This window comes from Stegastes partitus, unplaced genomic scaffold, assembly GCF_000690725.1.
Source record: "Stegastes partitus isolate 25-593 unplaced genomic scaffold, Stegastes_partitus-1.0.2 Scaffold52, whole genome shotgun sequence".
Classification (NCBI taxonomy): Eukaryota; Metazoa; Chordata; class Actinopteri; family Pomacentridae; genus Stegastes; species Stegastes partitus.
The window spans coordinates 1,097,340-1,110,992 of NW_007577783.1; the positions used below are offsets into that span (position 1 = coordinate 1,097,340).

General features: G+C 45.0%; 1 protein-coding gene across 1 annotated transcript in view; it reads left to right on the forward strand.

Annotated features, from left to right (window-relative positions):
* Positions 1-11,195, forward strand: part of LOC103352811 (protein sidekick-2) — a 332,816-nt gene extending 321,621 nt beyond the window's left edge. The window contains exons 44-46 of the mRNA XM_008275471.1: positions 4,392-4,521; positions 10,151-10,207; positions 10,773-11,195. Coding sequence (XP_008273693.1) covers positions 4,392-4,521; positions 10,151-10,207; positions 10,773-11,195 — 610 coding nt within the window. The remainder of the gene's footprint in view (positions 1-4,391; positions 4,522-10,150; positions 10,208-10,772) is intronic.
* Positions 11,196-13,653: the final 2,458 nt, after the last annotated feature.

The window sequence follows — 13,653 nt, forward strand, 5'->3', positions numbered from 1 at the left end:
TTGTGAGTTCGTTCACATTTCCAATTAAATGCGACTTGTATGTGATCTGCTGTGTGAACTTCATACGACCCAAACGTGTCCCGCATGCGCAGAAGAGGACACGACGACGTCACACGCAGTGAGCATGCTCAGTGTTTATGGAAGTAAACATGGATGGTAACGGTGGCGCGTATCTGTCACTCCCCTGCCGCCGTCACCGATTGTGGAAACAGAAGTATGACCGCTGTCCTAAACTAGCATCAGCAGCCAAGTACTGCTTGTGTGTTCTGGCCACTTCCACCCCATTGGACCGCTCCCCCAGGGTGGAAGTGTCCCCCGACCGCGTCAAATATTCAGATATTAATTATTAATTGGGCCTGAATATCCAGAGACCATAAAGTGCTATTGGGACCAGCCCTAGTTTGACGTGTAGGTCGGATCAGTGCGATCTAGCCGTTCAGACAGAAGTCACACGGCAAAAGATCAGATACCAGTCGGATTTAGGACCGCTTACCTTTGATGTCAACCCACGGGCCCATGAACAAGCTCACCAGTCAGTTAGGCGTGAAATCCAGCGATGCGTAGTGTTCTAACAATACACTAGTTATTATAACAACTACGAACAATAAATATTAACAACAAATGAGCCTTCAAGCATCAAGCCCTCCTTGTATCTCGACCTCCGTCTTGACAATCCGACAGCCTTGCTATCCAACATAAAAGAAGGTTTTACATTTAGTGTCAGATTATCGAGTCACGACTGTATTTTGCTCCCACCTGCACAGACACGATTTCAATTACCTGGATTCTGATGGTCATTGTTTCCACGTTTCTAATATGCTAAACCAGTTATTTCCACATCTGTATGCATGGGCTTTCCTTTAGCCTCCTGTTGTTTGTAATTATTTAATAATGACACTGAATAAGACACATGAAGAAAATTCAGATCTCGTACAAATGTCCATAACATATACTGATTATAAATGTGTTATTCTGTATGTATATAATGTACTTCTTATATTATAGTTCCCTTTTTAGCAGCAGTTAAAAATGTGTGGCAGGAATTTGCATCGATTTCTCCACATTCTCGGCAACGCTTTAATAATGCAGACAAATTGTATTTAGTATCTGTTGGGATAGTAAATAAATGAAACTTGCTGAAGCAGCTGTTTTAGGAGAACCAGTTTAAATGTCACGACCTATTTCCATTTTTATCCCGTTTGTGCTTCGCTACAGTTATTTTCAGGTTACGTTGCGTCATATAAGAACTTAATCGGAAATGATTGTGATATTTTCCCGCTTTTTAAAAGACTTTAAAGATTTAATAATCAAATAATGGATAAAAAAATAAGTAAAGGATTAAATAATGAAAGTTGGCTGCAGAACTAACGTGTTTATTATTGTGTTGTGTGCTTTCATTTTTGTGAGTATTCCATCATTTATTAGGCTGAACTATGGCTTCCTCCAGGATCTACTCTGTTTAATGAGCTTCATCCTCAGTGGGGACGACGACGACTCTCAAATTAAATTAAATTCTTAATCAAAATGAAATTCTTTATCAAAAAAAAAAAAGGAGTCATCAGCAAAGTAGGATAATACGTCTGCATAATGTGAGCTCGTTTCCAAAACCGCTGTACATTATATTGTGCACGTTTCGCTCCTGTGCTCATGTTGAGTGAATTAACTTTAATATAACTCATGGAACTTAATTAAATTACAGCTTGCTTTGTGATTTCCCTGTGGAGTTTTCCATTTCGTCCACTCAAAAAGTCACACCCCTCATAAAAAAAAAAAAAAAAGCTGCTGGAATTTACCCACAACATTTTTCAAGTGCTTTCCAAATATATTTATTTGGAAAAATGCTTATGCAAATGCAGTTTCGATGCATAAAGCAGCTGTGTGTGCAGCAGCAGCAGCAGCAGCTCCTCTGGCAGCGACTGCCGGCCGACACTGTGGCCTGGAAAGTCAACAGGAGTCAGTATGTCCCAGCAGTCTCCAGCCAAACCAGCACCAATCAGCAGAAACAGATGGGTGTTTGTTTAGCAGGACCAGGGACAGTGGAAAATATGGAGGAGCTCAGGCACCAGGATATACACTCTCATATTTGCTTAAAGAACCCCTGACAAGAGAACACACCATTTTCGGAGAGTTTCTTCCCCCTCCTTAACTATTTCATCTTCCTGCTTTACTGAACCCCTCTCCATGCTCCTACATTCACCTCTCCCCCACTTCAAAGATCCTCCCTTTGCACGTCACCGCTTTAGCTTACATCCGAGCGACGCGTTTGATCGGCGCAACACGCCACTAACACTTTAATCCGTGCCATCGTCAGCTGCGATAACATCCGTTCGAGTAAGAGCCTGAGGCTGCCATTTGTTTGATGACCCCTTGAGCACTGCGAGGCTGGGGTTTATAATTTAGTCATAAGAGCCTGGTGGTTTGACATTCCGCAGCCCACAGTGAGGACTGAATCGGGGATATTATTCATTCCAGGAGAAAGTAGCTGAAAGCAGCCATCTCATGAGTGTCCCATGATTCCCATCAAGTTGCACTCCCACGTACACGCTGGCGCAGGCAGCAAGAAGGAGATGAGCACATGTGAGCTTGAAAGGAAGCACTAAATGTCTCAGACATTAGCGAGAACGGAGGAGACTTTGAGACGCTGCGTTTGCTTGTTTATCGCCTCTGAATTCAAATGAAGCCTGAATGATTTTCAGCCGTTGCTTGTACCTGCTAACGCCGGCGAAGCGCTCATCAAAACAACCGCCGAGATCCAACATCAGTATGATCAGATGAGGAAAAAAGACGGCGGGTTGAAAGATCAAACAGGCTGTAAACAAGTCGAAATTATATTAAAGTGTGTTTTTCTGGCAGTTTGCCTCTCTGTTACAGTGATTTAAAACACCTAAACCACTTTATCTGGATGTGACGTTAACCGGAGATGTTTGTAATAAAACTGTACAAAGCTAAACAAGGAAGGCAAACCGTGATAGACTGTTTACCTCTGTGTCTACTACAGATGAGCTTCAGTCACTCTGGGCTTATTTCATCTGTATTCGATCAGTTTGTTTCGCTTCACTCACATGAAGAATACTGCTATTATCTTCAGCAATGCAGCAAAGAACTCAAGTTAAAACTGGTTTCAACCCTCCAGCGCGAAAATCCACCAGTGAGTTTAAAAGACAAAAAATCCAGTTAGAAATTCGACAAAATGACGCCATTTATCAGAGCTACGAACAGAGAAATCACCAGATTATCACATTTCCAGCAGTCCTTAAACTAATGATCTGATCATTCTCGTGGGGAAATTATCCAAACTTAGGCATAAAATTGTGATAGTTCACCAAAATCACGTTATTCTGCATGTCTCATTTAAAAAAAAAAAAACTGTCCAAGGCAAATTAGAGCACTTTGCTGATGAGCAGTGGGACAAAAATGTAGTTTTATTTAAATACTTCTGTTGAACCACAATTCAAAAGCAAATGTCATGATCCATCCATCCACCATCTCTACACCTTAATCCTCACCAGGGTTCACCTGGACAGGTAACCAGTCTATCACAGGGCTACACTTAGAGACAGACACCCAAGCACACTCACATTCACACCTACGGACAATTTAGAATCAACAATTAACCTCAACATGTTTCTGGACTGTGGGAGGAAGCCGGAGAACCAAGAGAGAACCCACGCTGCACGGGGAGAACATGGAGACTCAGAAAGATCCCGGGTGTCCTCACCGGGACGCGAACCGGCGACCTTATAGCTGTGGTGCTAACCAACGAGCCACCTGCAGCCCACCAATGTCATGATGTTCATTGAATTTTTATTTATTATTACTTTTGTCAAATTCAACCTATTTCAGTGACTGAAGCTGTTTTTTTCCTTCTTTAATGGGAGGATATGAACACATCTTAGGACGACTGTAAGACACTTTTGAGCTTCTTTATGCTTCTATCCATGCTTGTGCTGTTTCCATAGAGGTGCAGGACTTTATACTGCAGCGAAAAATGAGCCCACAGTGAGTAAAAATATGACAGACGCAAACAAAACACCCAGTAGGTCCTTGGTTCAGAGGGTTCAATGGTTATCAAACCAATGTAAGGGTCAGCTGCGTTCTTTAGTTAACCGTCCAAGTTAAACTAACTGTCTTCCTTCTTCCAGGTCCCCTCCCAGGCCCAGTCCAGGCAGCCTCCACTACTCGGACGAGGACGTCAGCACCAAGTACAACGATCTGATCCCTGCAGAGAGCAGCAGCCTGACCGAGAAACCCTCCGAAATCTCTGACTCNGCAAACAAAACACCCAGTAGGTCCTTGGTTCAGAGGGTTCAATGGTTATCAAACCAATGTAAGGGTCAGCTGAGTTCTTTAGTTAACCGTCTAAGTTAAACTAATTGTCTTCCTTCTTCCAGGTCCCCTCCCAGGCCCAGTCCAGGCAGCCTTCACTACTCGGACGAGGACGTCAGCACCAAGTACAACGATCTGATCCCTGCAGAGAGCAGCAGCCTGACCGAGAAACCCTCCGAAATCTCTGACTCACAGGTGCAGCAGCAGCAATACTCGTCTTTCTATCCCCTCTGATCTAACCGGCAGTGTTCATGTTTGTACTCGTCTGCGTGTGCACACCGTCATCCCCTTGAATTCGTCAGGAATTCAGCTTCGCATCGTCAGCTGTACTGTGTGTGTGTCTTTTTTTAATTTTTTTTATTTGTCTGTCCACCTGGTGTCCTCTCTGTGTCATTCACCTCGATGCATTTGGCCCCGCCGAGGTCATAAGATATAACCGCAGCGATGCACACGGACAGATGAGAGATTAATGACTCCGCACACTGGCGGGCAAGGCACTTTTCTCTTTTCTCCCCCGACCGGGCTGGAACCTGTGGAGAATGTCATTCAGTAAACATCCACCTGAGATCTAGGCCACTGCACTCAGCCACAGCACTTGTTATGTAAGACAGCGAAGGGAGGGCGCTCGCTGCAAAATTTATTTTAGAGCTCGTTACGTGTTGAAAGTTGCCACTCCAGCCAGACGGAATATCCAACTTTCCTTTTCAGTGAGTCAGGTCAGAGGCAGTAAAACTGATCTCTGTGGAAAACTAGAATAGTGCACTGGCTTTTTTTTTTTTTTACCCTGGCTCTTCTTCTGTGGCCTCATTATATAATCAGAAATCATAGTTTTACTTTTCTTTTGAACTTTTGAAGCCTTTAGCGTCAGGACGTGATTGATTACTGACAACTTAAGCTTCCGTGTCTGACTTGTGGTCTCCTCTATGTGCAGAGCCAAACTGCTTTTGCCTCAAAATCAATAAATAGTACCTTTTGTCTCCCTCTCTATCTTTCTATTGATCAGGCGGCGGGCCACCCTGACTTCTGTCTTTGTTTCATTGTGAGTTTTTCCCCCTCCCTCATTCTTTTATCCACATAGCTTCTTCCTGTATGTCTTCCGTGCATATATGTTGTTGCTGTTTCTGTTTATGTCGCCTCCCTCCCCGGCTCTCTGTGGTTTCGGGTGAACCGTCTCGCAGTCCGCAGTCTGGTTTTGATCCTCGTCAGATGAAAGCGTCATGGGGGGAGGCGGTGCCGAATCCCCCCTTTTTTTTTGCTTTCAAGCTTCTCTCAGTGTTTTCTTTCATCTAGGAATTCTTTACTCTCCACATTTCCCAAATTATCTTGGAGCATCTCTCAGATAAATACGTCTGGAGTGTGAATTCCGCGCAGCCAGATATCTCTCCCCACCTGGCCTTATCGGGGGGCCTAAGTCCTACTTCCAGATCAAATGAAAATCTCCCCACAATGAATCGCTACAGACAGGACCTTTTCGCAGCGCCGCAACATCCCCTCAAATGAAGCATTTCGACATTTCGCCACCTGCCTGACAGATCTACCGCTTCTGTATTGTGAGACGTGGCCCTCGTGCGGCGGCTGCGCCCTCAGCTTGAGTTTGCGGCGCGTTCGGAGAGGGTCAACGCCGGCTTTGATGGGCTGAAACAGTCCCGCCTGTAGCCCCCCGAGGCTACGCTGCCATACCCCCTGACAGGCCACCACATCAGCACCCAGATATCCAGGAATGCTCTTTGAAGTTTTATCGAGCGGATAACTCTGGGCTATCAGTGTGTCACCGTGTTGTCTGTCCTCTTTAATCCCCTGGTGCCTCCCCAGCAGGTATAAGTTGGCTATTGTCTTCCTCCTCGAGAGGGAGATTTGGAGGAAGCTAACGTTGAATTGGCAAGGTATCAAGGCCACCATTACTGCTCTGCTCTCCTGCAGGTAGAGACCTATTGACGTTTTCTTTCCTTTAGAATACAGGGCTCTCTCTCATTCCTCCAAGGTTGTATCTGTGGCGAAGTCTTTGTGTTTCACTTAAGGCCGAAACCAGCCGAAGACAGATGATCTCATCTCTGAGTCAGAGATGGATCGTAGATTATGCTCTCTCTCTCTGCAGAGTGGCATTCCGTGGGAGAGAAATGAAAATGTCTGCTTTCTCTCACATACTTTCTTGTTGTCTCTCTCTCTCTCTCTCTCTGCCTCTGTCGGTCTTTCTACACCCTCTCACTCGCTGCCTCTCCGGCTACTGTAGCTTCTTTGGCTGAGACTCAACAGAGAATGTAATGTTTGGATTGTCTCTACTGACAACGCACCGCTTTATTTGGACCGGCTCGGTTTGAAGTAGAGAGCCGTAACCCCCTGAATAGACACAAATAATGACCGCAGTTAAATTAGATTTTGCTTTAATACATTTTTGGCAAGTGAACAAAACCGATGGAGGAGGTGAGGCAGGATGTGATGGATCGCGTTTTAAAGGAAAAAAAGCTGAATAAATGCACGTGCTGCCCGTCTGGGCCAACGCTAATGCCCCACAAAATCTTAAATCCCTGTGATTATAATTGTTCTGCTGCAGCAGCATACATTACGGCGACCGGAGGAGGTTTCTGTACCTGCCTAGACGACGACGGTGAACAACTTGAGTTTGGTGCAGCAGGAATTTGCCCAAAGCATAACTTCATCGTTCCATTTTCCTACGTAGATGTTAAAAACATTGTGAATACCCCCCCTCCAGCCCCACACACATTGTTTTTTTGTCTTTGTCTCTGGGGACCCCTGCTGTGTTCACTTCATCAATGAGAGCAACATAGACAGCCCTCCCCTCGCCCCCTCCTCGTTGCCATAATCCATAACTAGAGGACAAAGGACTGACCCACTCTGTGGTATATGCATCAGTTCTGAGGGGGAAGGGGCCCCTGCTCGCCACGAGATTGTTTCAGGCTCATGTCTTTACATAAATCATAGTGAAGAATAACAACTTTATAGAAAAAAAAAAGAACAGTTAACCCTCTGAATCCCCAAACCTGCTGGTGGCTCTGCAAGATTATATTAAAAAACAAACAAACAAACAAACTGCCAGAAACTGTAAAAACTGAATGAATCCTCTGATTTTCTTTTTTTTTCTTCTTAAACTACTCATTCCATCTGAAAACTTCACCAAACTCACCTAAAAACTGTGCTATTTCATAAAATCTCTTTCTTCTAAAAGAAAAGAAAATCTCTCTCGGTTAAAAAATTGCTAAAAATCAAGAGTTTGCCTTAAACAGACGCTGTAAAAAACAAAAAATTCTGCACTCCTCGACACAACCACGAACCCATCAGTGACTCAGATGTGACCGACGTTCACCTGACAAAAAATCTTTTGTAATTCAGCTTAACCAGAGCCGATAGCAGCCTCTGTACAAATGCAAGTAGTAAACATCGTCAGTTTGAGTCGCCTTTTGGAAATGCATTACATGTTGATTCAGGTTTTTGGTGACATAAATAATCCAAAAACTTCTCTCTGCTTCGAGCCATGGTTTTGCTGTTTCAAGGTGCAGGACTGTGGAATACAAGCCGGCAGCGAGAAGAAATGTGACAGGAGCAGAGAAACACTCGGCTCGGGGTTCAGAGGGGTTAACGCTGGTAAATAAATAATGGACAGATAGACAGAAAACGGGAATAAACACAGACGCCATATGTCTGGGGTCAAAGGTGAAAGTCCTTAGAGGTCGATTTTCTCAACACCTGCCTTATTTGCTGATGTGGATCAGTTTATCTCCAACAAATACTGATTTTAACCTATACTCGATGCACATTCATCGTAATATTTTCCTCCTCTCCCCCGTCGTTCTCCCTCCTACGTTGTTACCGGTTGTAAAACAGGAACACAGGGCAGCTTTATTATACCGATGATAAAATAAACAACTGTCAAGAGGGTTCACCAGTTAATTGGATAGATTTCTTAATCTCCTTCTCTGCCTAATTTAACATCATAATGGTGAAGAAATGTTTAATAATTGACACTGGCAGGCTTGTATGTGTCTGTCTTACACTTAGCCTCGCATAAATAAGATGGCTTTTCCCTCGAGGGCCGAGATGCAATGCTGCATTTCACGCCGCAAGTCTGCTTCTTTCACAGCATTCTGCTCCAGTAATTAGCTCGTAATGACTCGAAAGAACTGAGGTGTATCACGGACCCCAGCTGCCCCAGAGGCAAACAGTCAAGCATCCTATCACCGTATAGGTTCCTCAGTTGGCTCCTTGAGTTATTTCTGCTCAAGATCGGGGACGAAACCAAGAGCGAGAGTCGGACAGATTGGAGACGCTTGTGCGCAGAATGTTTCAGGAGTCGGAACATCTGTTGCGCACACTCGGTGGCTGAGCTGGGGGTGGGCCGGAGTGGGATGCAACTCAGTGTGTCAACACTTGGTCTGGGCTCACTCTTTCCCCACTACCACACAAACACACACACACACACACACACAGCTGGAGTGATGTTTCATCTCTCAATGCAGCGTTAATTCTTTTCGAGTGAGGTAATACATCTTGAAGTGGCTCAGTGTGTCTTGTTGGTCCACCGTGAATGGATCTTGTTATTGTGTCGCCGCGTTGCTAAACACACTGGCACGACCGGAATGCTTTTCAAAAAAGAGAAACTGCTCGGCCTCAAGTGTTTACAACGGGGGTAAACCATATTACAGATGGACAACAAACACACACGACCGCTGATCCGGCTCGCACTCTGACTCCCTTTATTGAGAGGAAAAACAATATGAGGGAAAGTAAAGGAGGCTACGAGTGGCGTGGCTTGTGCAATGTCTGCCTTTGATTAATTTGCACCAGAGCGGGAGGGTAAAGCAGATCGCTTTCTTTTGCTTAGAAACAAAGAGGATCAAAAGTGTGGGGGGGGGGGGTTAATTCAACATTTTCTGTTTGGACGTTTATAAACTGCGCTGACGTCTAGAAGAGAAGGGCCTTTATGTTATATAGGGGTTTGACATAGGAGGCATGAAGCGTGTTGCGGCAGAGGGGAAATCCGAGACATGTGCCGCCATATGTATCACATATGTGCCGCGCAATATCCAGCTAGAGATCTGTGCTCTGGAGTGTGTCTTTGGGGTGCGTGCCAGCAGCCATGTTTCAGTACGAGAAAAGGGAACCTGATAATAAAAGACCTCCGAGAGCCAAGAACTTTGAAAAGGTCATGATTATCAGCGCCATCTCTGCAGCCTACTCTTATAAAAAAAAGAAAAAAAAGGCCTTTTTTTTTTAAAGCAATGAACCTAATGCACATCAAAAGCAGCCTCTTTGGGAAATTACCCAGCGACAATTTTGGCAAAGCCGACCGTGCACGAGTTCATTGTGGCCAGGTGATCAATCACATGCCGGCCGGCCAATTGGCAACTTCGCTTTCGTGGCAATTAGATGACCGCGAGCGATCCCCGCCGAGCGTTCGGTGGTCACGTTCTGCTTTGTCCGAGGCACCGAATGTGTCTCGACGTGAATACAATAGTGCTTCCAGCGCGACCTGCAGCAAGGTGGCGGGTCGGTGGCAAGAATGTGCCGAGAATTATTATTTCTTCTCCAGACGGCTTGGAATTCAAACTGAGTTAAAATAACATAATTTAAGGCCCGCTTCCGTCTCCTGAAAAAAAAAAATAAAAAATCAATTGTAGGATTTGAGAATGCACCGCACAATCAGTTTCTTTATCATCTTTTGTTAGCTTTTCTACACCATTCACACAGAATGGCACAAAGGGTCTATACATACATATGTATTATGCTATTATCATCATCATGACTCGGCCATTTTAATCATTCTGTTATGGTGATGTACTGTAAAACCCATTGTTTTGTTCACCCATAGGAGGCGCTGGTGTTTTCATATGGGACAGGTGGCCTACATACACTTCCACTGCATTTGGTGAGGTTCCTGTGGCTGCCTGCTTTGAATGTCTGTAGCCCCTTATAGGTGACTGGTTCCTACTGGTAGTCCCCATCCAATCCTTTCCCCTCCTCAGATCCACATCAGGTCTTTTTTTTCTCTTGATACACTGTACTACACAACACCAAACCCCGTCTTGCTGGCGTGGTGTGGAAGACCTTGAACATATAGTCTGACTGATTGGTTAAAGTCCCGAACATAAATTGACCTTTGCCATCTTGTGTTGATGGTCCATTTACTGTGCACGCTTCAGTAACAAAGTCATTCCTCCGTATTCATGCTTTGACCATCTTTGACCATTCTGTCCATGTGTACTCGTGCTGTGTCGTAAGTGTACATGTGTGTGTGTGTGTGCGTGTGCATGTATGTGAGTGTTGTTTCGACGGGGATGACTGTGAACTGATGACTTAGAATAACTCAATAACATCATGTTCATTTCCATTTATAGCCTCAGCATCTCTAACTGCTCCACATGGAAACACAACAGAGCCGCATTGTTCTAACTCCCTCAATCAGTGTGGCCTTCTTTATTTTTCTCTATCAGGGCAGCGACAGCGAGTACGAGGTGGATCCCAACCGGCAGAAGACCCACTCCTTCGTCAACCACTACATCAGCGACCCGACCTACTACAACTCCTGGCGTCGCCAACAGAAGGGCATATCCCGGGCGCAGGCCTACAGCTACACGGAGTCCGAGTCGGGCGACCCGGATCACTGCGCCCCGCCGCCGCTGCCTCCTCTACCTCCGCTGCCTCCCCAGCTCAGTTCACCCAGCCCCCAGCCTCAGCAGGCCCAGGGCCAGCCCCAGGGCCAGGGCAGCCTCTTTAGGCCCAAAGGTAGCCGGACTCCCACCCCTTCCCAGCAGAGCTCCAACCCCCCCAGCCAGCACAGCACCCTTTACAGGCCCCCGAGCAGTCTAGCCCCCGGCTCACGGGCTCCCATCGCTGGCTTCTCCTCCTTTGTGTGAAAAATGCTGAAAAAGGACATAGAAACTTCTGGAAATATCTACCCAACTCGTGCTGAAGGAGAACATAGCATTGCATAATGCACAGTCAGCCCAATCAAGTCGTCATCCGCATCTCTCTTTTATTTCATTACATTTCTTCCTCTTCTGTTTTTACCCGTGTTATATTCCTTTAGCCAGCCTGGATATATGCAGAACATCAGACTTTTTGGAGCACTTTTTTTTTTGTTTGTTTGTTTGTTTAACGTGTGGAAGTGTGCCAGTGTAGACTTTGATTTCTTTCTCCGGTTGATAAAGTGTTCTCCGCAACATCTATTCACTTTTTATTTTGCTTTTGAACTACGTGCATGACTTTTGCTTATCATTTATTTCCTCCTCTTTTTTTGTTTTTTTCTTTTTTTTTGATACTTGTTTCGGATCGCAGTCAGCGGTATTCTGTTTGATTCTGTACAAAGTCACAAGAATCTTTGAAAAACACACGCGCATATAAATATATACATATATATATAAATATATATATAGTAGACGTACCTAGAAGACAAAATCAATCAAATGAGTGCAGGCTCTGCACCGATGGAGACTGATATCACAATACGATGGAGCCATATAATGGAAATGAAAGGACAAGTATTCGTTCGGACTGGATGTAAAAAGAAAAACAAAAAAAAAACGAGAGGAAAAAAAAAAAGGGAAGTGATAAAAGATGGACGTGGAAGTGGAATTCATGCCAAATTGAAGAAATTTAAATGTGTTGGCCAGGAGAGGTTTTAGAAATGGACACTGGAGAAACAATCACGCATTTCCATGGAAACAACTCTCTGGCCTTCAGCACACGAATCCATAGAACAACATTTGGCCACGACGGGTCAGATGTCAGTGATTGTGCTGTGCCTGAGGGGATCCTGCAGATATATGGGATGAGTGTATATCTGTTCAAGTGAAAGTGTCTAAGTCTTTTATTTGTGAGTGTGTTACAGTGGATCAAAGATGCCTTGATAGAGAAACACTTATTTATGATATCTGGCACCGATTGTGACTGAACTGCTGATGGTGCCCTTGACTGTGGCATCGCGACGGCCCCGCAAACTACAAGAGCCTTCTTTTAAATCCCGACAGATGTGGGCTGTGAATCGATTTGCATACATAACCCATGTTTCATATTTCACCCTTTTGCTGGCTCGCATATAAACACATCAGTCTACTGAAACGCTTCGAAACCTAAGAGGTTAAACTGGCGGCGGCGGCGGCGGGAGGGGGGGGTTGTCACACGTGGGCACGGCTGCTGGTTCTGCCTAAATGTAAACGGTGTGATTTTGATAAGATTTTTTTTTCCTGTTCCCCTCTCCTGCTTGGATAACTCTTCCCTGCCACTGATCACTATCACCGGGCAGTGCTGAGCCTGCACCAAGAGATGATGTCATGGAATTGCCTCACCTCTCCCTCCCCTCTTCCTCCCCCTCCTTCTTTTGTGTAATCAACCACTCTGTACTATTCAGGTGTGACTGTCCCAGACGCCGACGCGTGCGTGCGTGCTTACACTTCTCGTGCGTAAGCTTTTACAGATCATTCACTGTGTGTCTGTTTATAAAGAGATTGTCCTGCAGCAAAAACTGTAAAACCTGCCTGGAGTAAACGCCACAGAGGGGCCCGGCGCCGTCCGGCCCACCTGCCAGGCGCGCTCATAACGCTAATAGTGAAGACTCAGTGGTGTGTTTCTAGTTTCCATAGTTCCAAAACAAAAAAAAACACAAAAAAAAAACTGCAAATGAAAAAAAAAAAAATGTCATCGACTTTTTTTTCTCTCTCTCTCTCTCTCTCTCTCTGTGGGGTGATTTCATTGTACGCAACAAAAGCTTATCATGCAGAATCTGAATGAATATATGATCACAGTACATTTCTGAAATAAATTATTTTTCAATGTTCGCGCTTCTGGTGCTCAATTGCAAGCTGTAAAAAGGGGGTCATCTGAGGAAAGGGAACACAGAATTTCATTTATATAGTGTGTAATCTGAGGGTATTATAGAGAGAAACCCAACAATTCCCCCTTAGGTGAGGATGTGGAGGACAGAATGTGGATAGAGAGACAAGGACAAAGGATAAACACTGGGCAGGTTGCTGCAGAAAGACACAAGGAGACAGAGGACGGAGAGGGAACACAAACTTAATGGCAAGTAATAGCGGCATATAAATGCATAGAGAGCGAACGAGTGGAGGAGTGCATCATGGGAGGTCCCCCAGCAGCCGGGGTGCATACGCAGCACAACTGAGGGATGCTTCAGGGTCACATGAGTCAGCTATAACCATATGCTTTATCAAAAAGAAAAGTTTTAAGTCTAATCTTGAAAGAGTTTCTTAAAACCCACAGCTAAAGATTCAGCCTCCCACTCTACGTTTAGAAAATCTAAAAAGCACAAGTAAGCCGGCGCTCTGAGAACGAAGAGTTCTGTCTGGATAATGACGG